This window comes from Oncorhynchus mykiss, chromosome 15, assembly GCF_013265735.2.
Source record: "Oncorhynchus mykiss isolate Arlee chromosome 15, USDA_OmykA_1.1, whole genome shotgun sequence".
Lineage (NCBI taxonomy): Eukaryota > Metazoa > Chordata > Actinopteri > Salmoniformes > Salmonidae > Oncorhynchus > Oncorhynchus mykiss.
The window spans coordinates 49,209,906-49,236,773 of record NC_048579.1 but is presented as its reverse complement, the minus strand read 5'-3'; the positions used below and the strand labels follow the sequence as shown (position 1 = coordinate 49,236,773).

Sequence of the window (26,868 nt, the reverse complement as noted above, 5' to 3'; positions counted from 1 at the left end):
TTTGCTGCGATTACAGCTGTAAGTCGCTTGGGGTATGTCTCTATCAGTTTTGCACATCGAGAGACTGACATTTTTTCCCATTCCTCCTTGCAAAACAGCTCGAGCTCAGTGAGGTTGGATAGAGAGCATTTGTGAACAGCAGTTTTCAGTTCTTTCCACAGATTCTCGATTGGATTCAGGTGTGGACTTTGACTTGGCCATTCTAACACCTGGATATGTTTATTTTTGAACCATTCCATTGTAGATTTTGCTTTATGTTTTGGATCATTGTCTTGTTGGAAGACAAATCTCCGTCCCAGTCTCAGGTCTTTTGCAGACTCCATCAGGTTTTCTTCCAGAATGGTCCTGTATTTGGCTCCATCCATCTTCCCATCAATTTTAACCATCTTCCCTGTCCCTGCTGAAGAAAAGCAGGCCCAAACCATGATGCTGCCACCACCATGTTTGACAGTGGGGATGGTGTGTTCAGGGTGATGAGCTGTGTTGCTTTTACGCCAAACATAACGTTTTGCATTGTTGCCAAAAAGTTCAATTTTGGTTTCATCTGACCAGAGCACCTTCTTCCACATGTTTGGTGTGTCTCCCAGGTGGCTTGTGGCAAACTTTAAACAACACTTTTTATGGATATCTTTAAGAAATGGCTTTCTTCTTGCCACTCTTCCATAAAGGCCAGATTTGTGCAATATACAACTGATTGTTGTCCTATGGACAGAGTCTCCCACCTCAGCTGTAGATCTCTGCAGTTCATCCAGAGTGATCATGGGCCTCTTGGCTGCATCTCTGATCAGTCTTCTCCTTGTATGAGCTGAAAGTTTAGAGGGACGGCCAGGTCTTGGTAGATTTGCAGTGGTCTGATACTCCTTCCATTTTCAATATTATCGCTTGCACAGTGCTCCTTGGGATGTTTAAAGCTTGGGAAATCTTTTTGTATCCAAATCCGGCTTTAAACTTCTTCACAACAGTATCTCGGACCTGCCTGGTGTGTTCCTTGTTCTTCATGATGCTCTCTGCGCTTTTAACGGACCTCTGAGACTGTCACAGTGCAGGTGCATTTATACGGAGACTTGATTACACACAGGTGGATTGTATTTATCATCATTAGTCATTTAGGTCAACATTGGATCATTCAGAGATCCTCACTGAACTTCTGGAGAGAGTTTGCTGCACTGAAAGTAAAGGGGCTGAATAATTTTGCACGCCCAATTTTTCAGTTTTTGATTTGTTAAAAAAGTTTGAAATATCCAATAAATGTCGTTCCACTTCATGATTGTGTCCCACTTGTTGTTGATTCTTCACAAAAAAACAGTTTTATATCTTTATGTTTGAAGCCTGAAATGTGGCAAAAGGTCGCAAAGTTCAAGGGGACCGAATACTTTCGCAAGGCACTGTAGATGATAAATTCAAATGCAAATCCATAATAGTGTTACACTCTGGAGAGGAGGTGAAAGAGATTTACCTTCACAGCGATGGGCTGTGGTGTGTTGATCCCGAGCAGCACGCTGCACATCTTATTGATCACTAGATCAGTGATCAGCTGCCTGTCCTCCTCCACGTGCTCACCAATCAGAGGCATGGAACTGTCCATCACCTAGATGACACAGGAGAGGTACACCAATCAGAGTGAAGAACAACTACACGGACAGTATTGGCAGGGATTCTAGACTAAGTCAATGCAAGTAAATGAGAAATTCACTGTAAATCCATTCAACGTGATTGACTTCATTCTTGCCACTAGAGAGCAGTATTGGAACATCTTATTTGAGCAGCTATGCCTGATGAAGATGATGGTGAGGGGGTGAAATTCACTGCAGTTTTGATGTTAGAGCACAGTGACTACTGATATGTGTATATGTGTATACTATAGTGTATACTACACTATACTATACTATAGTACTATAGGTATAAACATGAGAGATGTGATTTATTGATGTGACATATTATTACTTCAAATACATCAAAATATTACGGTCATTATTTCAGTACATTTAGTACTTATGTCGTAACTTATGGGTGGACACTGGATGTCAGGACATTGCATGGCCACATAGATAATTGACTCAACATAAACTTTCCCCACCGTAGCATTTCAACTCACAACACATGTGCTTTGTTTGAAACCATCTCCGCAAAGCATGTGGCTCTCCACCAATCCACCAGCCATGCTTTCCTCTGCATGAGAATGCCACGCCAAATGAGAACCAAAACAAACAGAGGAAAGCCTGTTTCACAGGCTGAGGGAGAAAACAGAGGGAACACTGCCAGCAGAATGCATGTGTCATGTCCCCAGAGTGGTATCAGGCCACTGCACGCATTGTGGCCAGAGCAAACTGTAAACAGACAGAACTCCTTTTATCCATGTGCCCCATGTACACAGTATACACAGGCGAGTGTCTGTATGTGTGTGTGTGTGTGTGTGTGTGTGTGTGTGTGTGTGTGTGTGTGTGTGTGTGTGTGTGTGTGTGTGTGTGTGTGTGTGTGTGTGTGTGTGTGTGTGTGTGTGTGTGTGTGTGTGTGTGTGCGTGCGTGCGTGCGTGCGTGCGTGTGTGTCTACGAGTGTCTGTATGTATGTGTGTGCGTGTGTGCAGCTGGGAGAGCTGGGAGATGGGTAGAAGGAAGAGAACTGGGCAGGTGATGTGCCTGGCAGTGTGGCCCCTTAGTCATAACTAGTGGTGTAAAGTACTTAAGTAAAAATACTTGAAAGTACTACTTAAGTCGTTTTTTGGGGTATCTGTACTTTATAATTTTTTTAATTTGTACTTTTACTTCACTACATTCCTAAAGAAAATTATGTACATTTTACTCCACACATTTTCCCTGACACCCAAAAGCACTTATGTCTAAGTGTTGGAGCTTACCCCTGGTTATCTGTAAACAAAAAAAACAAGAAAATGATGAGGTCTGGTTTGTTTAATATAAGGAATTTGAAATTATTTATACTTGTCCTTTTACTTTTGATACTTAAGTATATTTAGCAATAATATTTACTTTGATAATTGAGTATATTTAAAACCAAATACTTCTGGACTTTTACTCAAGTAGTATTTTACTGGATGACTTTCAGTTTTACATGAGTCATTTTCTACTAAGATATCTTTTACTTTTACTCAAGTATGACAATTGGGTACTTTTTCCACCACTGGCCATAACCATAAGGGGCTGGGACTGACTGAGCCCTGGAGGACTGGCAGCTGCAGCCGGGACACACTGCAAGCCAGGAGCCACTTCAAACGTGGTGCAGTGGCAGCCAGAGTACCGGTTACACCCTGGTGATTTATTGGGATATAGACTCATCTAGCAGATGACAAGGCTGCAGTTAGTTGCCCTTTAGTATTAGAACATAGAGGAGAGGTGTTGTTTTCCCCCTCTTTCATTGGGCTGCACAGTGTTCTCTGCTGCTGGCCTGTACACTGAATTCTGGGATGGAAAGATTAAGGGTTGGAAATGGTGCAGTCTGTACTCGGGATGGGCAGTACAGAAACTCCAAAAGAGGCTACTGTTGTTTGTTTACTTTAGCTAAATGATTTCTATGATGGTGTGTAATGTTTGTTTTTTTTATTTATGTTAAATGGCAAGTGCCCAGTGCATGCCTAAGTATGTGTGCCAAAAATTCTCACACAGATGTTGTTGAACTATTCGTGCCAACGATTTCAGTTGAATACGGCTTGATGATAATAATACATATGCATACTTTTTTAGCGAAACAAGACATGAATAAAGAGAGGGGTGGGCTCAAAGAAGGGAAAGAGTGTAATGAATCAGTGTATAGGACGGTTGGGATTTGGATATGAACCCGGTGTAGGGTAAGGGGGAGGGTATGGGTTAGGTGCTGCTCAGTATGGTCACGAGAGGAGTGTCTTGGTAGTATATTTCGTTGCTTGTACGGGTGTGTGGAGGGGCAAGCCTTAAGGGTAGGCCTTGTCAAAGAGGTGGGGCTTTAGGAGAGACTGAAAGATAGTAATGGACTCTGAGTCATGGATGGCTGGAGAGAGGGAGTTCCAGAGCCTAAGAGCAACCCTGGAGAAGGCCCTGTCACTGATGTGCTGCCAGGACTTGGTGTGGGTGAGGAGAGTTTTGAACCTTATGGAGGGAGCTTGAGTTGATGCTGGAGAGTTGTGAGATGCAGTCGTCAAGACGGGAGGAGATGAATGCACGTTTGGGAGTTTCAGCGGCAGGACGGGAGAAGGAAGATCTGACTTTGGCAATGTTGCGGAGGTGAAAGAATGATGTTTTGACAGTCTGTCTTATGTGGTGGTCAAATGAGAGGTTGGAGTCCAGGATGGCACCAAGGTTTCGTGCATGGAGGGAGGGAGAGACAGTGGTGTCGTCAATGGTGAGGGTGAGGTTGCCAACTTTGGTGAGGGTGGAGGAGGAGTTCTGTTTTATCACTGTTGAGTTTAAGGCAGGGTTGTTTTTATTGCAGAGAGGCAGGATTCAATGCGGGTCAGAGGTGGTTTGAGGAGGGATTTGGTGCTGAGGTAGATCTGGGTGTCATCGGCATAGCATTGGAAGTCAAGGTTGAAGTGACAGAGGATCTGACCAAGGGGGGAGGATGTAGATGAGGAAGAGTAAGGGACCCAGCACAGAGCCCTGGGGGACACCCTCTATAACTGCAGCTGAGTCTGAAGTGTGGCCATTGAGGGAGATGTAGTGGTTCCAGTTTGTGAGGTATGATTGTAGAGAGCAGAGCCCTCAACAAATAATAGCAACATCATATTTCGTGCTGTCAAATTTGAGTATAATGACGCCTGTTTCTTTGTGATTTTTTTCTGTCCTTAGATATGGAAAGCAATGAAAGTGTGACGTAGAAGTCCGTCACTGGCCGCGGGTAGCATTTGGTTCTTTAACGCACACACATATTCATCACTCCTCCCTGCGCCATTATACCATAAGTTAACAATGTGGGTCGACACACAAATTAACTTCTGTCTTGGTGCAGGCATTTCACACTTGTCAATGTTCATTCATTGAGAGATACAATAATTATTATACTTATACTTATCAATGTTGTGGATGAGCGCATTGTTTGTTTGTTCTGTTCCTCTCTCTCCATCTCTGTAGCTTCCGGGTATGCTGGAAAAGGACCCGAGCTAAGGGAATTTGGTTGGCTTTATAGTGCCTGTCCCAAATGGCTCATTAATGCATATGGGCATATTGAAAGATATTGTCAGTAGTGATGTAATGTTGTAAATGTTATGTTGTGATATTGTTTAAAACCGTGTTGCAATGTATATCCTTTAGTATGTTTAGTTCATGGAAAATGTAGGTTTGTATTGTTAATTGATTAATTAATTAGGGTTAATTGTTCTGAGGGGAGGGGCTAGCCCTACAAAAGGAGCCTCTCTCCAGTCTCTAAGGAGGGCATTTTTTGGATTGAGCTGTGGATGGGGCAGCATTGTTTTTAAGCTGTCCCATAAGGTAGACGTTGATGGCAGTACTGTTGTTTTTTGTTCCGGAATCACTTGTAAATAAACACCTTTGCACAGAAGAACTTTTGCGGCTCCGCCATCTTTTTATTTTGATAGAGGTTAGGTTATCCAGTTTAGCCTTCTGGTCTACTCTACGTGACATATGGTGGCAGTGGTGGGATGGCGTACCGCAAATCAGTGAATTCCAACAAGAGAGGTAAAGGAATGCGTACAGGATTGACAGCAGCAACTGTCAGAAAAGGTACCTGAAGTTGAACCGGGGTGGAATACCATGGAATCGTCTGGAGAAGAAGAGGTCAAGTATGAGAAACTAGGAGCCCGACCGAGGGGCCAAAGACAACCAGAACTGGGTGAGCTGCTGACTGAAGGAGCAGTTGGGGGACCAGAACCACACCCAACCATGGTAACCCTTTTTCAGCAACTTTTCACCTGCCTTGAGAGGAGGGACGAAGACCTCAAGCAGGAGTTACGTGGCCTACGCCAATCTATCCTCACAGCTCCCCACCAGGAGGAACTCGTCAGTGAGAGCCCAAGATTGGGTCTTCCAACACCAGGACGACAAAGGCTCGATGCAGCAGGGACTTCAACTCCACAGCAGGCACCCCAAGCAGTAATGAGGCCAGCACCAGGAGACCAGTCCAGCAGTGTTAACGTCCAGCTTCCAGCATTCCTGAGGAAGGAGCCAAAGATGCCCTCATACCAGCAGGGGGAGGACATTGAAAACTACCTGCTGAGGTTTGAGCGCATGGCTAAGACCTGAGGTAGAGTGGGCCTGCAGGCTTGTCCCATTGCTCACGTGCAAGGCCTTAGAGGCTTACACAGCAATGGATGAGGGGCTGGCCAATGTCTACAAGGGCTTGAAGGAAGCGCTGCTGGTGAAGTTTGACATCCCACCACTGCCACCATATGTCACGTAGAGTAGACCAGAAGGCTAAACTGGATAACCTAACCTCTATCAAAATAAAAAGATGGCGGAGCCGCAAAAGTTCATCTGTGCAAAGGTGTTTATTTACAAGTGATTCCGGAACAAAAAACAACAGTACTGCCAGCATTGTTTTTAAGCTGAAAAGCCTGTTTGCAGATAAAGGAAGAGGTCCCAATGAATTTCCCAAGAGATTAAGGTTATATCCTATATGCCATGCGTTATATGTGTAGACCTACCTACAGTGCCTTCGGAAAGTATTCAGACCCCTTGACTTTTCCCACATTTTGTTAAGTTACAGCCTTATTCTAAAATAGATTAAATACATTTTCCTCATAATATACACACATTAACCCATAATGACTAAGTGAAAACAGGATTTTAGATTTTTTTGCAAATGTATTAAAAATAAAACACAGATACCTTTTTTACATAAGCATTTAGACACTTTGCTATGAGACTTGCAATTGAGCTCAGGTGCATCCTGTTTCCATTGATCATCCTTGAGATGTTTCTACAACTTGATTGGTCACCCTGTGGTATATTCAATTGATTGGATATGATTTGGAAAGGCACACACCTGTCTATATAAGGTCCCACAGTTGACAGTGTATGTCAGAGCAAAAACCAAGCCATGAGGTCAAAGGAATTGTTCGTAGAGCCACGAGACAGGATTGTGTTGAGGCCCAGATCTGGGGAAGGGTACAAAAAAACATTTCTGCAGCATTGAAGGTTCCCAAGAACACAGTGTCCTCCATCAATCTTAAATGAAAGAAGTTTGGAAACACCAAGACTCTTCCTAGAGCTGGCCACCCGGCCAAACTGAGCAATCGGGGGAGAATGGCCTTGGTCAGGGAGGTGACCAAGAACCCAAACTGATGATAACTCTGACAGAGTTCCAGAGTTCCTCTTTGGAGATGGGAGAACCTTCCAGAAGGACAACCATCTTTGCAACACTCCACCAATCAGGCCTTTATGGTATAGTGGCCAGGTGGAGGCTTGGAGTTTGCCAAAAGGCACCTAAAGGACTTTCAGACCATGCGAAACAAGATTCTCTGGTCTGATGAAACCAAGGTTGAACAAAGTACTGAGTATAGGGTCTGAATACTTATGTGATATTTCAATTTTTATTTTTAATACATTTTCAAAAAACAAACAATGTTGTATTATTTTTGCTTTGTCATTATGGGGAATTGTGTGTAGATTGATGAGGGAAAAAACGATTTAATATATATTAGAATAAGGCTGTAACAAAAAGGCATTGTATGTTAAAAAATTTACACAAAAAATACAGTTAAACATAACACAGTGTATAAACCTATTACAATTGGATTAGGCCAACCCTGCTCTAGGTCTACTGGGTGTTTCAGTCAAATAGTCTGGGTAGCCATTTGATTATGTGTTCGGGAGTCTTATGGCTTGGGGGTAGAAGCTGTTTAGAAGCCTCTTGGACCTAGACTTGCTGCCGCTTGCCGTGTGGTAGCAGAGAGAACAGTCTATGACTAGGGTGGCTGGAGTCTTTGACAATTTGTATGGCCTTCCTCTGACACTGCCTAGTATAGAGGTCCTGGATGGCAGGAAGCTTGGCCCCACTGATGTACTAGGCCGTTCTCACTACCCTCTGTAGTGCCTTGCGGTTGGAGGCTGAGCAGTTGCCATACCAGGCAGTGATGCAGCCAGTCAGGATGCTCTTGATGGTGCAGCTGTAGAACCTTTTGAGGATCTGAGGACCCATGCTAAATCTTTGCAGTCTTCTGGGGGGGAATAGGTTTTGTCGTTCTCTTTTCACGACTGTCTTGGTGTCCTTGGACCATGTTAGTTTGTTGGTGATGTGGACACCAAGGAACTTGAAGCTGTCAACCTGCTGCACTGCAGCCCCGCCGATGACAATGGGGGTGTGTTCGGCCCTCTTTTTCCTGTAGTCCACAATCATCTTTGTCTTGATCACGTTGAGGGAGAGGTTGTTGTCCTGGCACCACACGGCCAGGTCACTGACCTCCTTCTTATAGGCTGTCTCATCGTTGTCGGTGATCACTGTTGTCATCAGCAAACATAATGATGGTTTTGGAGTCGTGCCTGGCCGTGCAGTCATGAGTGAACATGGAGTACAGGATGAGACTAAGCACGCACCCCTGAGGGGCCCCTGTGTTGAGGATCAGCGAGGCAGATGTGTTGTTACCTAACCTTACCACCTGGGGGTGGAAGTCCAGGACTTCCTAACCTTACCACCTGTCAGAAATTCCAGGATCCAGTTGCAGAGGGAGGTGTATAGTCCCAGTGTCCTCAGCTTAATGATGAGCTTTGAGGGCACTATGGTGTTGAACGCTGAGCTGTAGTCAATTAATAGCATTCTCACATAGGTGTTCCTTTTGTCCAGGAGGGAAAAGGGCAGTGTTGAGTGCAATAGAGATTGCATCATCTGTGGATCTTTTGGAACGGTATGCATATTGTAGTGTGTCTAGGGTTTCTGGGATAATGGTGTTGATGTGAGCCATGACCAGCCTTTCAGAGCACTTCATGGCTACAGACGTGAGTGCTACGGGTCGGTAGTCATTTAGGCAGGTTACCTTAGTGTTCTTGGGCACAAGCACTATGGTGGTCTGCTTAAAACATGTTGGTATTACAGACTCAGACAGGGACAGGTTGAAAATGTCAGTGAAGACACTTGCCAGTTGGTCAGCGCATGCTCACAGTGACACATACTGGCAATCCGTCTGGCCCTGCGGCCTTGCGAATGTTGACCTATTTAAAGGTCTTACTCACATTGGCTTCGGAGAGCGTGATCACACAGTCTTCCAGAACAGCTGGTGCTCTCATGCATATTTCAGTGTTATTTGCCTCGAAGCGAGTAGTTTAGCTTATCCTGTAGGCTCATGTCATTGGGCAGCTCTCGGCTGTGCTTCCCTTTGTAGTCTGTAATGGTTTGCAAGCCCTGCCACATCCGATGAGCGTCAGAGCCGGTGTAGTACGATTCGGTCTTGGTCTTGTATGGACGCTTTGCCTGTTTGATGGTTCGTCTGAGGACATAGCGGGATTTCTTATAAGCTTCCGGGTTAGAGTCCCGCTCCTTGAAAGCGGCAGCTCTAGCTTTTAGCTCAGTGCAGATGTTGCTTGTAATCCATGGCTTTTGGTTGGGGTATGTACATACAGTCACTGTGGGGACGACGTGATTGATGCACTTATTGATGAAGCCAGTGACTGATGTGGTGTCAATGCCATCGGAGGAATCCCGGGAACATATTCCAGTCTGTGCTAGCAAAACAGTTCTGTAGCTTAGCATCTGCTTCATCATAGTCACTGGTACTTCCTGCTTTCATTTTTGCTTGTAAATAGGGATCAGGAGGATAGAATTATGGTCAGATTTGCCAAATGCAGGGCGAGCGAGAGCTTTGTACGCATTTCTGTGTGTTGAGTAAAGGTGGTGCAGAGTTTTTTTTCCTCTGGTTGCACATTTAACATGCTGAAAGAAATTTGGTAAAACGGATTAAAGTTTCCCTGCATTAAAGTCCCCGGTCACTAGGAGCTACGCCTCTGGGAGAGCGTTTCCTTGTTTTCTTATGGCGTAATACAGCTCTTTCAATGCTGTCTTAGTGCCAGCCTCTGACTGTGGTGGTATGTTAACAGCTACAAAAAATACATATGAAAACTCACTAGGTAGATAGGGTGGTCTACAGCTTATCATGAGATACTCTACCTCAGGCGAGCAATAGCTCAAGACTTCCTTAGATATCGTGCACCAGCTGTTTTTCACAAAAATACATAGTCCGCCGCCCCTTGTCTAACCCTACCCCACTGTTCTATCCTGCCGGTGCAGCGTATTACCAGCCAGCTTTATGTTGATAGTGTCGTCGTTCAGCCATGACTCCATGGAGCATAGGATATTACAGTTTTGAATGTCTTGTTGGTAGTTTAATCTTCCACGTAGGTCATCTATTTTATTGTCCAAATATTGCACGTTTGCTAGCAGAATGGAAGGAAGTGGGGGTTTATTAGATCGCCTACGAATTCTTAGAAGGCGGCCCGCCCTCCGGACCCTTTTTCTTCACCTCCTCTTCATGCAAATCACGGGGATCTGGGTCTGTTCCCGAGAAAGCAGTATATTGTTTGCGTCGGCCTTGTCAGACTCGTTAATTCTGCCAGTCCGTGGTGAGTAATCGCAGTCCTGATGTCCAGAAGTTATTTTAGGTCACAAGAGACGGTAGCGGCAACATTATGTACAAAATAAGTAAAAGAGTAAGTTACAAAGAACGCAAATAAAAAACAAAAAACACAACCGGTTGGAGGGCCGTAAAACGTCTGCCTACTTTTCCGGCGCCATCTTACTCTTTACATACACGTTAGCTTATTTGTACATTTTGAATTGTGTTGATTCTTTTCATTTTAGTCATTTAGCAGAGGCTCTTATACAGAGTGAATTACAAGAGCAATTAGGGTTAAGTGCCTTGCTCAATTGCACCGACAGATTTTTTTTACCTAGTTGGTTTAGGAATTCGAACAAGCAACCTTTTGGTTACTGCCACAACGATCTTAGCCGCTAGCCTACCTGCCACCTTGTGGTATTTTAATTGTTTTAATTGTTCAAATATAATTTGAAATGAAGTAGTGTTAATGTTGATTAATCACATATCCCAATGCGGCAATAAAGAGGGGAAGGGGTTCTGTCTCTAATGTATCTGTGTGTCTGTGTTGTGTTCTCAAATGAACATTTTCTTTGTGTCTAGTTGTAAGATCTGTTATATTTGATTGTCACTCTCTCTCTCAGTATATCAGCCATGTGAATCCGTTTCGCAGCTTATCATATGTCATGCATCTCCAACGCAGCCATATGCCTACAGTCTGATGACATTACTGGCCTTATGGGCATGTGTCATTTGAAGCAGAGAATAGCTAAACTCACACATTGTTTACATGTTGAGATATGTTCTTAATTTAAAATGATACCAGTAGATAATGTATATGAGGCAAACCATATACCAGATGCCTTTTAAGTACTGACGTGTACAATTGTTAAGTGAAAAAACCAACCCTTGTAATTTAGTAGGTGCAGTATGAAAATAAGAAGATGGCAATTAGGTTACAGGAGATGAGCATTACAGGTCAAATTTTATGAGGTTCATTTTATTTTATTCATTTTATTTTATTCATTTTCGCAATATTGCTTGCAAAATTATTGCAGTTGTTCCTACAGCTTTATTGACCCTGGAGAAGCTAGCGACTGGGCCAACACTGCCAACCTTTTAGGTCAATAATATTCTTTTTTTAGTAAAATTTTGTTGGCTTTATAATCGTGAGAGAAAGAGACCTAGCTAGTAGCTAGCGAGTTAGTTACACCTAGGAAGCTTACAAGGTTAGTTGACTTTTCTCAAAACAAACTGTCACGCCCTGATCTGTTTCACCTGTCCTTGTGCTTGTCTCCACCCCCCTCCACGTGTCACCCATCTTCCCCACTTATCCCCTGGGTATTTATACCTGTGTTTTCTGTCTGTCTGTGCCAGTTCGTCTTGTTTGTTCAAACCTACTAGCGTTTTGTGTCTCAGCTCCTGCCTTTTCCAGTTTCTCTTTTCTCGCCCTCCTGGTTTTGACCCCTGCCTGTCCTGACTCTGAGCCCGCCTGCCTGACCACTCTGCCTGCCCCTGACCCTGATCCTGCCTGCCATCCTGTATCTTGGCCCCACTTCTCTGGATTATCGAATCCTGCCTGCCTTGACCTGTCGTTTGCCTCCCCCTGTTGTTACAATAAACATTGTTACTTCTACACAGTCTGCACTTGGGTCTTGAAACCTGATACAAACCTCATTGTGGCTAGCTACGTCTTGTCCCTCATGCTAGCCTTTACAGCCAAATAACACTTCAGAAAATTTTTAAAAACACATCTAAATATTGATATGGCCAGCACTGTAGACCATTTCTCCCCCAATGCTGCAGCTTTAGCTCATATTAAAAGAACAGCGAAATGCTCTTCGTTCTAAAATGTTGTTTTGTTGATTTTTTTTGTCCTCATAACTGTTGCTCCGACGAAACTAATCTGGAGCTCCGCCCAAGCAAGGTATTTGATTGGTTTGATGTGTTGCGAGGCATCACTGATTGACACCGGGTTCCGACCCCTCTTTAGCTCTATTTCTGCCATGGAACTTCACCAGGCTTCCTGGAATACACATAGATACAGACTAGAAATGTTTTAACAATATACTTTTCTTTGCGAAGCTTGCATTAAATTGCCACTCCCTGTTGCACACAACAAGCTTCCATTCACCCTGTCACAAGGGGATTTATGGCTGATTTAAGATGAAATCGTCAACCCTGTGACTTTATTTGGCACTGAATAGGCACTTACTATATATAGTCATTTATGTATTTAACCTCGAGATCTGAAAACATGTTTTCATGAAATTGTTCTTGCTCTGTGACAAAATGTAAAAAAAAAACAAAAAAAGTTACACTCAAAAGGCACCGAATTAGTGGAATGACCCACATGTTGAGATCAGTACCAGTGGATTCTATATGAAGCGAATGTAAACACCCATTACTTTTCATTAATGGGAAGTGTCACCATTTTTTTTTATTTAACCTTTACTTAACCAGGTAGGCCAGTTGAGAACAAGTTCTCATTTACAACTGCGACCTGGCACCATGTGTAATGTCTGTCTGGAACACAAACAGGTTCCCACTGCCAGGAGCGTGCAATATTGCTATGTTACCATTCACACTAATTAAATGCCACCAAGTCGAGGGGTGTGTATAATTTGGTGGTTTCTTATAAAAACATGTGCTTTTTACATATCCCAACTCCCCCTGGGACACCCTCGGAGAGTGGGGTCACGGCCAAGGTCAGCCATTAACAACAGCAACCCTGGAGAAATGAAGGTTCAGTGCCTTGCTCAAGGGCACAGACAGATTTTTCACCTCGTCGCCTCTGGAATTCAAACTAATGACCTTTCCAGTTACTGGCAAAACGCTCTAACCGCTAGGTTACCTGCCGCCACAGTGTGTGTGTGTGTGTGTGTGTAGAACTCTCCTTGTCACAGAACCTTGTTACGTGACCGTGTCACTGCTGCGATCACAGTCTGTCTCAGACCTCTAAGACTGGTGTGTCACACACACATTGGTTATAAGCCCCTTCCTACAATGGGAAGAGAGAAAGAGGATGACAGATGGGTAGGTGGGAGGCTGGCCTCCACCCTAGAAACATCAGGCTAAGAGAGAATGTTGATGCATGTTAAAGAGCAAGCTAAATATGGACATCTCAGAGCACCGGGCCGAGAGGTCATTTTACATTTAACTGCCCATGAGGGGACTGCACATAAACAAACCACATTGGAGAGATGCGTGTGTGTGATCTGAGATGACGATGCAGATCGGAAATACCCTTCTTAAGCATTTTGAAAACTGTTTATGTGAATGAGTAAAAGCTCAAACATTTTGGGGTCTCATCAGTAATCTCTCAAGGGTAAAGGTCATTCAAAGCAAAACTGGTTTCGGTTCCTGTACGAGACCATTCCTGTTGTTTTACCGGTTTTAATATAAACCCATTACGAAGTGTTTATCTCATTTTAACTAACATTCATGAGTGTTCCTAACTTCCACTGCTGTACGTGGACATGGTAATGTGTTTAGAGGAAAAGCACAGAGGAGTCCATTGTATGCGTGTCCTTAATTTCCTCCTTTCAGTGGTACAGTGAGTTTAATGGCTTATATTTAATAAGGACCGTTGAAGAATGCCAGAAAATGTGTTTTGGACAAAGTTATACTGTGGTAGATACATAACACAATAGCCTATAGTACACCACATCACAGACAGGTTAGCACCAAAATGATGTCTAATCACCCTCTGCAACTGGAAAAGTCTAATAATTTATGGAATGCAACCAAGAAAAGTAGGTTAAATTGGCATGGTAAATCAATTCGGTTGTGTTTTCCATGAGATCAAAAGTATAGGTAACACCTGCTTTATGAAATAAATTAACACGGGGAACAGAACTATTCATCAAAAACAGTGGCTTACAAATGGGTTCCGCTTGGCCTGCTGCACCAGGGACAGTTACTCACAACAGCTGGCAGTTGCACTGTAAATCAACTGTGCAGGTGTGCAGCAAACACACACACACACACACAGGTGCAAGCTAGCACACATAAGCATGCATTTGCACACACGCACACAGACACGTGCGCGCGAGCACACACACATGCGCAAGCACACATGCACCCCTCTGAATTGTCTCGATTGTCCAATCCACACACACTCTCACACAACCAGCTCTTTCCTCTTCCTCCTACCCCACCCCTTCTTCTTCCCACCGTTCGGTCCATAAACTGCCCTGTGAGAGGAGATAAACCAGGCTTGTCTGGAGGAAACGAGACGCTGGGCCGGTTGTGAGAGATGGAGCTACCTAAGCACTGAGACGGCTGCACTACGTCATGTTTTTACCAGTCCCAATACAGTACGTCAGGTCACGACCATGCACGTATCTCGGTCTGCCGAAGCTTCTTTTTACCCTGCGTGTATGTGTGTGTGTGTGTGTGCATGCGTGCGTGCCTGCGTTTCTTCGCTTGTCCAATAACGTCAGGTTTGGGCAATGCAGTTATCTCTGTGTATTGTGCGTGGTTGTAGCTATAGGCCTTGTCTGCAGTCAATGTGAGCTAAGTGGAACAACAGGAAGTGCCTGGTCGGTGTAACGGTGTATCTGCTCCTTTTAAACAGATGTGTTCTACAGCAACAAGTGCTCACCATGCCGTGCTGCCCAGCAGCCCAAAGTAAACCCAGCCAGAGGTTGTTATGGTGTGTGATAATGTCTGTCGCACAAAGGCACTTATTTACCACTCTCATTGGGTGGTTCTCAAGAACTGAAAAAGTGTTGCTCTCCACTTTCTGGAGGACCAAGTTTTGAAATCAGTGGAATGCAAGGTGGAAGTAGTGTATGATAGCTAAGGCAATGGAAAAAATGATGGCGTTTGATTGCAAATATGCAGAGGGAGTCGAAAAGAGAACACCCAGAAGGCTGTTGTATAGAATACCTGTCTCCGGATTACATCTTCAATCTAAGGGCAACCATGGCAGAGAGGGAGACGTGTTCATCCATGTATATGGGTAAGAGAGTCTAGCTAGCTACATTTTCAGATATTATACATTTCTAATTTGTCAGAAAGTTGTTTTCATTGCAAGTTATAGTGTACTGTTATCTAGCTAGCTAACGTTAGCTGGCTGGCTCACTAGCTAACACTACATGTATGATCTGTGCAGTTATATTATTAGTATCTCAGAGCAACTTTGATTTTATTTGATATAGTGTGTGTTTACCAGAAAAGGTAATGTGAAGAACAACATGACCTGCACCAAAGTCAATTTGGGATATAACGTTAGGCCAACGAGACAGTGTCCAAGTCCAAAAATTCTCTGGCAGAATGCCTTGCTTTTATTTTGTCACACTCACAACCGTAAGCTATTATCTGTAATTAGCTTGCCATTAACTTGTAAATAATGATCTTGTTGTGAGTTTATTTTCCTGTAATAATGAATACAAATGAGCTAAAGTTAAGACGTTGTCATCTATATGATATGGACATTATTTTAACAGGCTAGCCAGCTAACTTAACATTAGCTAGCTAACTAACAAGCTAGAAACGAACCAAAACATTATTTAGAAAGTTGCTTTTGGTTGCCTGGTTTACTAGATTGACATTTACTAAATACATTTTTAAACAGATGGGTTTATTGGTGTTAAAATACACCAGTTATGCTATTTTGGACCACCAGGCTGCTGATGTCATGCAGCCTGTTGTTTTTGTGTTTATACTTTTTCATAACGACAACGACAAGTTTGATGTCGGACAACAGTAGAATGTTCATGATGTCACTGCGACAACTGTCTACAGACATGTCGATAGACGTAGTAAAAACCAGCCTTTAGTCTTGACATCTTTGGTTGTTTAGTACACTACCGTGCTCACTCTGTTTAGCACATGACCTCACATGTGAATCCTTCAAAAGATGGGTGGGGCTAAGGCTTAAGATGGTGTGTAAGATGCTGAATGGCTGGAGACAAAGAAGAGCTCTCCAGTAGAAGTACCAAAACATTCAAGGGCTATTTTCTCAAAAGTGGGGTTGCAAGTTTATCAACTTTCAAAGCAGAATTACTTTCCCACTGTTCCTCAACTGCAGTGTATGCTAAATCTTTGAACTTTTTCACATTTTGTTGTGTTACAAAGTGGAATTGAAATAAATTTAAATGTAAATGTTGTAAAAAATTAAATAACTAAAATAGTAATTGCACAAGTCTTCACCCCCTTTGTCTAGGCAAGCCTAAATTAGTGCAGAAGTGAAATTTGGATTAACAAATCACATAATAAGTTATATGGACTCAAACTGTGTGAAATATTTTTTAATGACTACCCCTTCTTCTGTCCTCCGTACTGTACATACAACATTTGTAAATTCTCTCAGTCAAGTATTGAATTTCAAGCACAGATTCAACTACAAAGACCAGGGAGCTTATTGAAAGCCTCATAAAGAACGGCAGTGATTGGTAGATTGGTACCAATAACAAATAAGACATACACAGACATCAAAGATGCAGTCCTCCTTCTGAACTGAGCTGCAGGAAGTGGTTAGTGGTTAGAGTGTCGGATTAGTAACCGAAAGGCTGCAAAGATTGGATCCCCCGAGCCGACAAGGTAAAAATCTGTCGTTCTGCCCCTGAACGAGGCAGTTAACCCACTGTTCCTAGGCCATCATTGAAAATAAGAATTTGTTCTTAACTGACTTGCCTAGTTAAATACAGGTCAAATAAAAGTATGCAACAAGGCACTAAAGTAATATTACCGAAAAATACGGTAAAGGAATGCACTTTTTGGCCTACAGGAAATGCAAAGCCTTATGTTTGTGGCAAATCCAACACAACACATCACTGGGTAACTGCCTCCTTATTTTCAAGCATGGTGGTTGCTGCATCATGATATGGGTGTACTTGACATCGGTAAAGACTGGGGAGTTTTTCAGGATGAAAAGAAATGAGATGGAGCTAAGCACAGGTATATTCCTAGAGGAAAACCTGCTTCAGTCTGCTTTACACCAGATACTGGGAAAGGAATTCACCTTTCAGCAGGACAATAACCTACACCAACACAAAGCCAAATATACACTGGTGTTGCTTACCAAGAAGACAGTGAATGTTCCTCAGTGGTCAAGTTTCAGTTTTGACTTCAATCTGCTTGAAAATCTATGGCAAGACTTGAAAATTGCTGAATAGCCATGACCCCAAAACACTTTGACAGAGCTTGAAGAATTTTGAAAAGAATGATGGGCAAAGATTGCACAATGCAGGTGTGCAAAGCTCTTAATAAAAAAAGTGTCTCAGGGGGTGAATACTTATCTAATCAAGGTATATTGGTGTTTTATTTTTCATTCATCTTTTTTTACCTTGACATAGTATTTTGTGTAGATTGTTGACAAAAAATAACAATTAAATCCATTTTAATTGCAAATTGTAACACAAAATGTGAAGAAACCCAAGTGTACCACAACTGATTGCAATGATAAGATCTCTGTTTCTCATTATGTCTGTGTCTATCTTGACCCTTGAGTTTCACAGGTTTGAATACACACGGTCCTCCCCACAGAACAAAACACTATATTTTATCTCTATGGTCCTCCCTAAATCTTCTCCTCAGTTCTGCAATTTGAACCAACTGAGGAAAACAAAACGTTTCCTCAGTTATCTATGACTTCAGCCAGACAGACAGACAGACAGACAGACAGACAGACAGGCAGGCAGGCAGGCAGGCAGGCAGGCAGGCAGGCAGGCAGGCAGGCAGACAGACAGACAGACAGACAGGCAGGCAGGCAGGCAGGCAGGCAGGCAGGCAGGCAGGCAGGCAGGCAGGCAGGCAGGCAGGCAGGCAGACAGGCAGGCAGGCAGGCAGACAGGCAGGCAGGCAGACAGACAGACAGGCAGGCAGGCAGGCAGGCAGGCAGGCAGGCAGACAGACAGACAGGCAGGCAGGCAGGCAGGCAGGCAGGCAGGCAGACAGACAGACAGACCGTCGTGTTTGACCTAACGGCGTAATCATTCTTTCATTGCTCTGACTCGGACTAATCATGCCTGATCTATCCCGACTGCGCCCTCGTCCTCCACCATCGCCCGCCAAACTCTTGTCTGTCAATGCAATCTATTACTTCATGATGACTTTGAAAATGATATCGCCCACCAGAGAAATGTGATTAAACATGTTTCTGGACTTGACATGATCTTTCATCACCATCCATTGTTACTCACGCCCTGTTTATTATGACTCATGCAATTCAAACGTGGTTAGCATACATGGTGAACACCACGTGTTGCCGGAACATTCTTCAGAATATTTGATAACTACAATTTACCTCTAGCTGTACGTAGTCTGGCAAATATTATATCAGGAACACATACAGTGATCATGATATGAGATATGTCTTGTGTTTTTTGTTGTTGTTTTTTTACCCTGAAAGAGAAGGCCTAGAGATACTGTGTCATTTTCTTAATCAGAACTTGCTACGACATGCTAAAAATCAACTGACCTCGATAATGTAGTCGTTGCCATCTTTCCCGTGGACGGCTTTCACAGCACAGATGTCAAGGCCCCCGAACATCTCGGCACAGGAGTCCACCCACGCACGATATCTGGAACACAGTGACATCCACAACTGTCATTGTCAACTACAAAACAGACCTGGGCAGTGAAAAACCAAAATCAAATCAAATCAAAAACAACTTTTGCTAACCTGAGGGGCTTGTATGACATATTTGAAGGGGGGGGGGGGGGGGGGGGGGGGGGGGGGTCATACAAGCCCCTCAGGTTTGTTCATTTTTACCACTCCTGCACATGCACTTTTCACTTGCCTTCTAAACTCCCATCACATTGTCTTGTAATTACTTGTGTGCACATTAATAAACACACTAATACATCTTTAAGCTTTCAGAATTTCTCATAATAAGGCTTATCTGTTATGTCTAACAAAGTGTCTATAGGCCGGCTTACCTGTCTGTCATAGCGATCTGTTCCAGCATGGCTGAGCCTGTGTTAGCCTTCCAGTTGCCAGAGATGGACGTCCTCCTAGAAAAGGTGAGATCAAATCAAAGAGAAAATCAAGGAAATGAATCAGGCATTCAGCTATTCTCTGGACCGGAATGGAAAGCAACGGTCAGCTAGCTTAGTCATTGTGTTTTTGTTTTTGTAGTTCAACGGAAGACCCTGGGGGGGGGGGGTGTTATCGTTGAATTCTACACTGATGACGATTGCAATGTACGCCTATATTATGTTTGTGTAACGGTCGGTTGGAGACGTGCTTTCATGACTGGTGCCGAGGAAATAAGTGGAGATAAGGAGGTAAATTCCACTCGTTTTAGTCAGGCAATAATTGTTCGGATTGAGAAACATGAAAGTAGAAAGGGCGTAGATTCACACTTTCATTGTTACTGTGCATGGTGTTTTACATGTATTGCAAAGGTCTGTTGTATACAAGAGGGTGCTGTTGACCATTTGAAATTGAAGTGGCTGGTTACTCAGAGAAGATTATATTAGTTCAAACTAAGATTGAGACTATGAGGCTGAAGTTGCCCAGTGGTCACAGTCACGTCGGCTGATCCTATCACTTCCCTCTGGGGAGACAGAATGGAATGCCAGTTCAGGGTGCAACCCTGGTCGTTGTCCCTGGGTAGAGAAGGTGCTGTTGTGTAGGTGAGCCCTGCATGGCTCCACTGACTGGGAAGGGCGTACCATGGGCCTATTCCCACACTTATATTGGTATGCAGGATGGACTATTCTAGGGCTTGTCTCTGTCTCTCTAGCCATCTCTCTATGTCTCTGTCTCTCTAGCCATCTCTCTATTTCTCTGTCTCTCTAGCCATCTCTCTATGTCTCTGTCTCTCTAGCCATCTCTCTATGTCTCTGTCTCTCTAGCCATCTCTCTATTTCTCTGTCTCTCTAGCCATCTCTCTATGTCTCTGTCTCTCTAGCCATCTCTCTATGTCTCTGTCTCTCTAGCCATCTCTCTATTTCTCTGTCTCTCTAGCCATCTCTCTATGTCTCTGTCTCTCTAGCCATCTCTCTATGTCACTGTCTCTCTAGCCATCTCTCTATTTCTCTGTCTCTCTAGCCATCTCTCTATTTCTCTGTCTCTCTAGCCATCTCTCTATTTCTCTGTCTCTCTAGCCATCTCTCTATTTCTCTGTCTCTCTAGCCATCTCTCTGTCTCTGTCTCTCTAGCCATCTCTCTATTTCTCTGTCTCTTTTTATGTTTCTCTTCATCCGTCTGTGTTTCCATGCCAACCCCCCCCCCCCCCCCCCTCTGGTAAAGTCATTCACATGCAAGTCATATAGTTTCCTTCTAGTCACATTCATTGCTGACATGTCCAAGTCACAGACAAAACCCAGTGTACACAGCATAGAGACTACATCATACTTACATGTAGGCCTTGTAGTTGTTGCCGATTTTCTGGATCCTGATGTCGTACTTGGACAGGATGTAAGGCTCAGAGGTGGCATAGATTCTGGCCAGCGCCACCACACTGGTAATATCCTGGAAGTCAAGTTCGTTCTCCACTTTGATCTGAAACAGGAAGACACCACTAATTAGTTCATCGGCAGGAAGATATGCCTAATTGGTGCTTTGTGATGGTTAATTACCAAACATGCTGTAAAAGCAATGAGACAGGAGCTGAAGTAGACTGTTAGAATCCCACAGGAATGTAAATCCAACACAGACAGGACAATGAAAAGCTTCCTCTCTGGAAAATGTTAGGATTTTAGGAGCTGCATGTTTCTCACATCCATGAGAGTTCATCAGGTACACAATGACTTCATATACAGACAGTGCAGTAATAATTGATTGCATCTATATAGCGGGTTTCCACCTGTAGTAGGTGCTCAAAAGCCCTTTACATAGTAAGGGAGTAAACTCACCTCTTCCACCACTAATATGCTAGACAACATTTTGATGGAAATGACAAACAGTAGCTAAATTCAATCGACCCACAACTTATCCAAATTCTGTAGACTCCTTTTTTTCATACAGTACATGCTAATCTACAGTATCTTTTGTCTTTTTAATGTAAACAGGTTTGATTAAATATATTAACTGACAGGCACACTATGCCTAAGAAATTCAAGTACCAACCAGCTATGTCTGTATTGATAGCTAACAAAAGAGGGAGTCCAACACTCCAGAAACTCCCTCAGACCACGGGAAAAGGGGCAGCGGAGTAGTAGCCATAAATCAACAGCCCGTAATGTACAGCTGTCTGAATGTACATCATCCATATGATGTATGGTGATAGCAGCCAGAGTCCTGGACATTCCCTTTATATTCCCTCCATTGACTCTCATTATCATCCCTCTGGCTGTTATCTTTGGTATTATGATTCATCCGTCATGCAGTGGGAGTCGGTGGCAACAGTGAGGCGCTGTCGTGGACAGGGACAGATTGGACTGATGCTCTCCCTTTCCCACCCACACTCCTCTCTCCTTTCAGCTCGTCTCTTCTTCTCTCCTGTGGCCTGATTCTCAAGTGAGATGAAGAGGTCTCCTATGGTAAAGATATAAGGGAGGGCGGGCTCGAGTTGGCCCACTTTGTGGATCAGGCATTTCATTCTCTGTTTTGTCATAACTACTTTTGAAGATTCTTACTTAGCATCTTGAGTATGTTTGACATAGCGGTGGAGGTAGCTAGACAAGGGGGAAATGGTTTTCCTCTGTTCATATGAGGAAAGTATTTGTGCACTTGGCTACCCACTGTTGTTCCAAAGGTATAACCCAATACCAGAGAAAAAGAAGCCAAACCATGGTGTAAATAAAGTCAACTATAATACTGGAAGCAGAAACCATAAGGTAATTTAGAGGGTATGTACTGGCAGTTGGATCAAGAGCTGGTTGAGGTGGAAAGCAACGTGATTCTGGACACTGCCCAGTTTCGATGGTTATGAAATATTCCCTAGTATCTGTTAAGTCTGTCTACCCTTTAGTGAGCCATTCGTAACTCCCCTAACCAGGATTAACAACTCCATGCGATGGACAGGCTGTAAAGGTCTCTTTCTGAGATCTGATATCATAAATAAAAAATAAAAAAAATTGATTGTCTTTAGACTAGGATGGGAAGATAGAAGTAGCCGATCTTTTTTTTAACGGGTATTCACCCTGTCATCCTACAAGATATTGCCGTAACATTTGACTTAGGCTACGGATCATAAAGAACTGTTGAAGTGAAAACCCCCTGCAGTTTATTACATTAGGTTAACGCAAACGTAGTGTTAAAAACAACTGAAAAAACAACTGAAAATCGTAACACGGGCCGTAGTCCTAGGCCCAATTCCACAACTCCAGATACTTGAATTTTAACCAATGTCTTTTGTCAAGAGACTCTCAGCTCAACTTAAAAGCCATGTGAAGCACTTGAATGGCCTACATCCAGACCCTCTTCTCTCCCCCAGTTCTAAGTCCTCTGTGAGGTCAGAGGAGTTAAGTGAGGTCCTGGTCTACAATGGGCCTATGCTAAGTGAGCCAGAGGGCATGTGGGAACTCTATAGCACTCCAGGTTCCTGTAAAATAGGAAACCCCACCCAGCCCTTCAGATGGAAAGGGGGGATAAACGTATAGGAAGTGCTTCCCCCTGTGTACTGTGTGAACGCACAGACTCGGCCCGGGAGGTTCTGTATTATATGTGAGGAAGGTGGGCTCCATTTGGGGCTAGTAATCACTCACTTTGGTTGACTGTTCACTGAACTGCATGCTGTTGAAAGTGTGTGTGTGTGTGTGTGTGTGTGTGTGTGTGTGTGTGTGTGTGTGTGTGTGTGTGTGTGTGTGTGTGTGTGTGTGTGTGTGTGTGTGTGTGTGTGTGTGTGTGTGTGTGTGTTGCTTGCTTCCCTGTGTGTTTGTGCGCAGCCTGTGGTGGTGCCACTTGCTAATGACCCACTTAGCTGGGTTGTTATGCTGCCTGCCCGGTGCCTGGGTGCCCCGAGGCGAACAGTCACATGCTTGTTTTAATCCTTGTTGTTATTTACAATGGTCTAATGAGAAAAATAGTATTGAGGTTACGAGACATGAGACGGCTTCTCTCCAGAGTTTAGAATGTTGTATTCAATGGAGGATGAAGTATAGAACAACATGGACTGTAGAACAAAATGGTGAAACAAAGAGGAGGAATAAGATATAAGGAGAAATTGGGATATGTCCATGTTCAAGCGTTGTCTATTTTCTGCACCGCTGCAGACTCACACTTGCAGTAGCATATCCAGGCCTTAATGAGTTAAGTAGAAGAGGTCTTCAGATCCCGACACTGATCAGCATGCCGGTGCCCACGCCATGCCCATATCTCCTCCCTAACTCCTTAATAACATGTAAAACCCCATGAAAAAGCCCCCAAAGTCCCTTCCTATCAGACAGGCTGTGAGATCATGGGTTTCGACAAGGACCAGATCCAGCTCAGCTTCACACCCGTCTCCACCTCCTCTCCGAGACTGATAGTCTGCTTATGGAAGGGATGTCATGCCATCATCCCTTTGGCAAGCTCAGAGATACACAGAGAAGAGATAAGGAGCCTGGTCTGTTATGTACAGCTCAACTCCTAACTGCACAGTATGTAATAGGTTAGCATTACAAACACAAACAAATCAAGACTAGACATGTAATGGTGGGGTGGAGAGATGAGCAGCTAGGGAGTGCCCAGACCTTAGTGGTGGTGGTGTGTGTGGATTGGGGGGGGGGGGGGGTTACCTTGCCAATGCCGGCGTGGGCATGGCCCATCTTGACCACCACGGGGAACGTTGGTGTTGTCACCTGGGAAAGAAGACAAAGTAGAACGTTACCACAGTCTGGAAAACCACCGGCAGAGGAGAGGACATGCAGTATGCATTAGTCCTACTACCAACTAAATGGATAGAAGTGATATCGTAATGGTTAGCGTGACACGGCTGTGGAGCAGGGAAAGCATTTTAGAGCTACACCGAGGTCCCTATAATGACAACCAGTGTCTATCTGTACCTACTATGATTGACAAGGGCTCCACGACTACGAATTGGCTTTGATTGAACTGTAAGGTGCATGTGAGTGACTGACTACTAAAAGCAGAACACAAGTTCCTCCTTGAACGTAATTGCGAGGCATAGCTCAGATCTGGCGCATGGTATCGAATCAAAACCCTAATTTAAAGAGAATGACTTCTCAAAGACCATTATGGAACTACCGCGTTGAACTTAAAGCCTCCCAATTTAGGGAAGCATGAGGTATTTTCTGAAGAATGTCGGTTTATTACACAAAAGAGAAGTTCTGGGAAATGAGAAAGCGAGAGACCACAGCCACAGCTTCTTGGGATGGGTTTAGACAACCCAGCCCCACCGCAGGCGTCATGGGCTCTCTCGTAGAGTGGCGTGCAATGTGAGAGGAGGAGGAAACGTCAACAGACGACTTCAAACGCGCTCTTTAAACACATTCTTGCCGCTGATCGATCCCCTGACACCATTGTTAGATGGGAATGTCGTCTAAAGAGAGGGCTTATCCAGTTTGAAACCACTTTCTAAATCTCCTATTTTCCCCCCACTTGTTTGAAATGGCACACAGAAATGAGATATAGACTCACGGGAGAGTTTGCGTCATCGTTCGCTATATAACAGCCCCCTTTAGTTAGATTAGACAGTATCAAAGCCATCACATCAGTGACATGCATTCTGACAGAAATGTATATATTACACGAGAGAAACTTGGCCAGTTAGTGTTATGGTGGTGTAAATAATATAATATGTCAAGTCGTGATATGGCATGATAAAAACGGTTAATTTGTCTATAAAGTATTACCTGAGTAAATTACCTGAACAACATGAATGGGGTGTGTCTGTAACATCACTTTACTGCAGTCTTTACACGGCACAAAACATCAGAGTTATAAGGTGGGCCTGGGTACAAAAACACAGACTCTTCCTGACACACACTGAGAGGAAACATTTAGATAAGCAGAGGAGAGATGTTCAGTCAGAGCAGAGGGCACACAGCCAGAGTACGCACACAGCCGTGAGCTCAGGCCTGACAGATCTGCTAGGGCAAAGGCAGCTGCTGCTATCGTTTTATCCACCCCTCGTCTGGCTGTCAGTGGACAGGACTGAACAGAACAGAGAAGACCCCCGGTCTGGATGTTGCCTTGTTGGTGTTGATCATCACAGCGCTCTACTCTTCGAAAGACGCGAGGATGCTAGGACACAAAATAATATCCCACAAACACAGGTGGGAAAAATGCTACTTAAATATGATCCCCAATTAGAGACAACGATTACCAGCTGCCTCTAATTGGGAACCATACAAATCACCAACATAAAAAAATGAACTAGAACACCACATAGAAATAATAAACTAGACATCAGTGCCAACTGTGTTGAGAGATCTTGAAACTACAGCCCCAAGCTGTACTGGCAAAATAACAAAATCGAACTTGCATCCATCATAGGCTGAAATCAACTTTAGTATGTGTGTGAGTTGGAAGTGTAATTGTGAATTTCTAATCCACTTTCAAACTCTGTGAGTGATATAATCATGATTACACAATCCATTTACACTTGTGAGTCAACCACTTGAAATCCCTAAAAATAGTACAAAGTGCTTCAGAACCCAGGTAATAGGTATACAGTTGAAGTCGGAAGTTTACATACACCTTAGCCAAATACATTTAAACTCAGTTGTTCACAATTGCTGACATTTAATCCTAGTAAAAATTCCCTGTCTTAGGTCAGTTAGGATCACCACTTTATTTTAAGAATGTGAAATGTCAAAATAATAGTAGAGAGATGTCATGTACGTGAGGAGAGACGGACCAAGGCGCAGCGGATGTTGAGTTCCACATATTTATTATAAAGTGAAACTTAGCAAGAACAAAACAATAAATCAATAAACTAACAACGAAACGTGACTACGTGGTGCACATGCACAGAACACAAAATAATATCCCACAAACACAGGTGGGAAAAATGATACCTAAATATTATCCCCAATTAGAGACAACGATTACCAGCTGACTCTAATTGGGAATCATACAAATCACCAACATAGAAAAATAAACTAGAACACCACATAGAAATAATAAACTAGAATACCCCAGTCACGCCCTGACCTACTACACCATAGAGAAACAAGGGCTCTCTATAGTCAGGGCGTGACAGTACCCCCCCAAAGGTGCGGGCTCCGGACGCAAAACCTGAAACCAAATGGGGAGGGTAGGGGGGGGGGGGGTGATTAATGTCGGTCGTAGCCCCCCCCAGACCCCGGAACCAACCTTGGCACCGGGCTGAACGACGTGCCCGTACTGGCTATTGGCGCAGAGAAGGGCTCCGGCCCTGGAACTGGGTTGAAAGCTGCGCCCAGACTGGGCACCGGCACAGAGGAAGACTCCGGCCTTGGAGCTGGGCTGGTCGCCGTGCCTGGACTGGTCACCGGGGCTGAGGAAGGCTCCGGCCTAGGAGCTTAAGACTAGACGCCGTGTCTGGACTGGACACTAGCGCAGAGGAGGGCTCCTGCT

The 26,868-nt window shown here is 43.9% G+C and overlaps 1 protein-coding gene across 1 annotated transcript in view; it reads right to left on the bottom strand.

The window, feature by feature from the left end:
- LOC110490220 (synapsin-3) overlaps positions 1-26,868 on the bottom strand; it is a 130,754-nt gene that overhangs the window by 4,277 nt on the left and 99,609 nt on the right. Inside the window, exons 7-11 of the mRNA XM_021563489.2 lie at positions 24,084-24,146; positions 20,783-20,925; positions 19,356-19,430; positions 18,895-18,997; positions 1,457-1,588 (exon numbers count right to left, since the gene is read on the bottom strand). Of these exons, the coding sequence (XP_021419164.2) occupies positions 1,457-1,588; positions 18,895-18,997; positions 19,356-19,430; positions 20,783-20,925; positions 24,084-24,146 (516 nt within the window). The remainder of the gene's footprint in view (positions 1-1,456; positions 1,589-18,894; positions 18,998-19,355; positions 19,431-20,782; positions 20,926-24,083; positions 24,147-26,868) is intronic.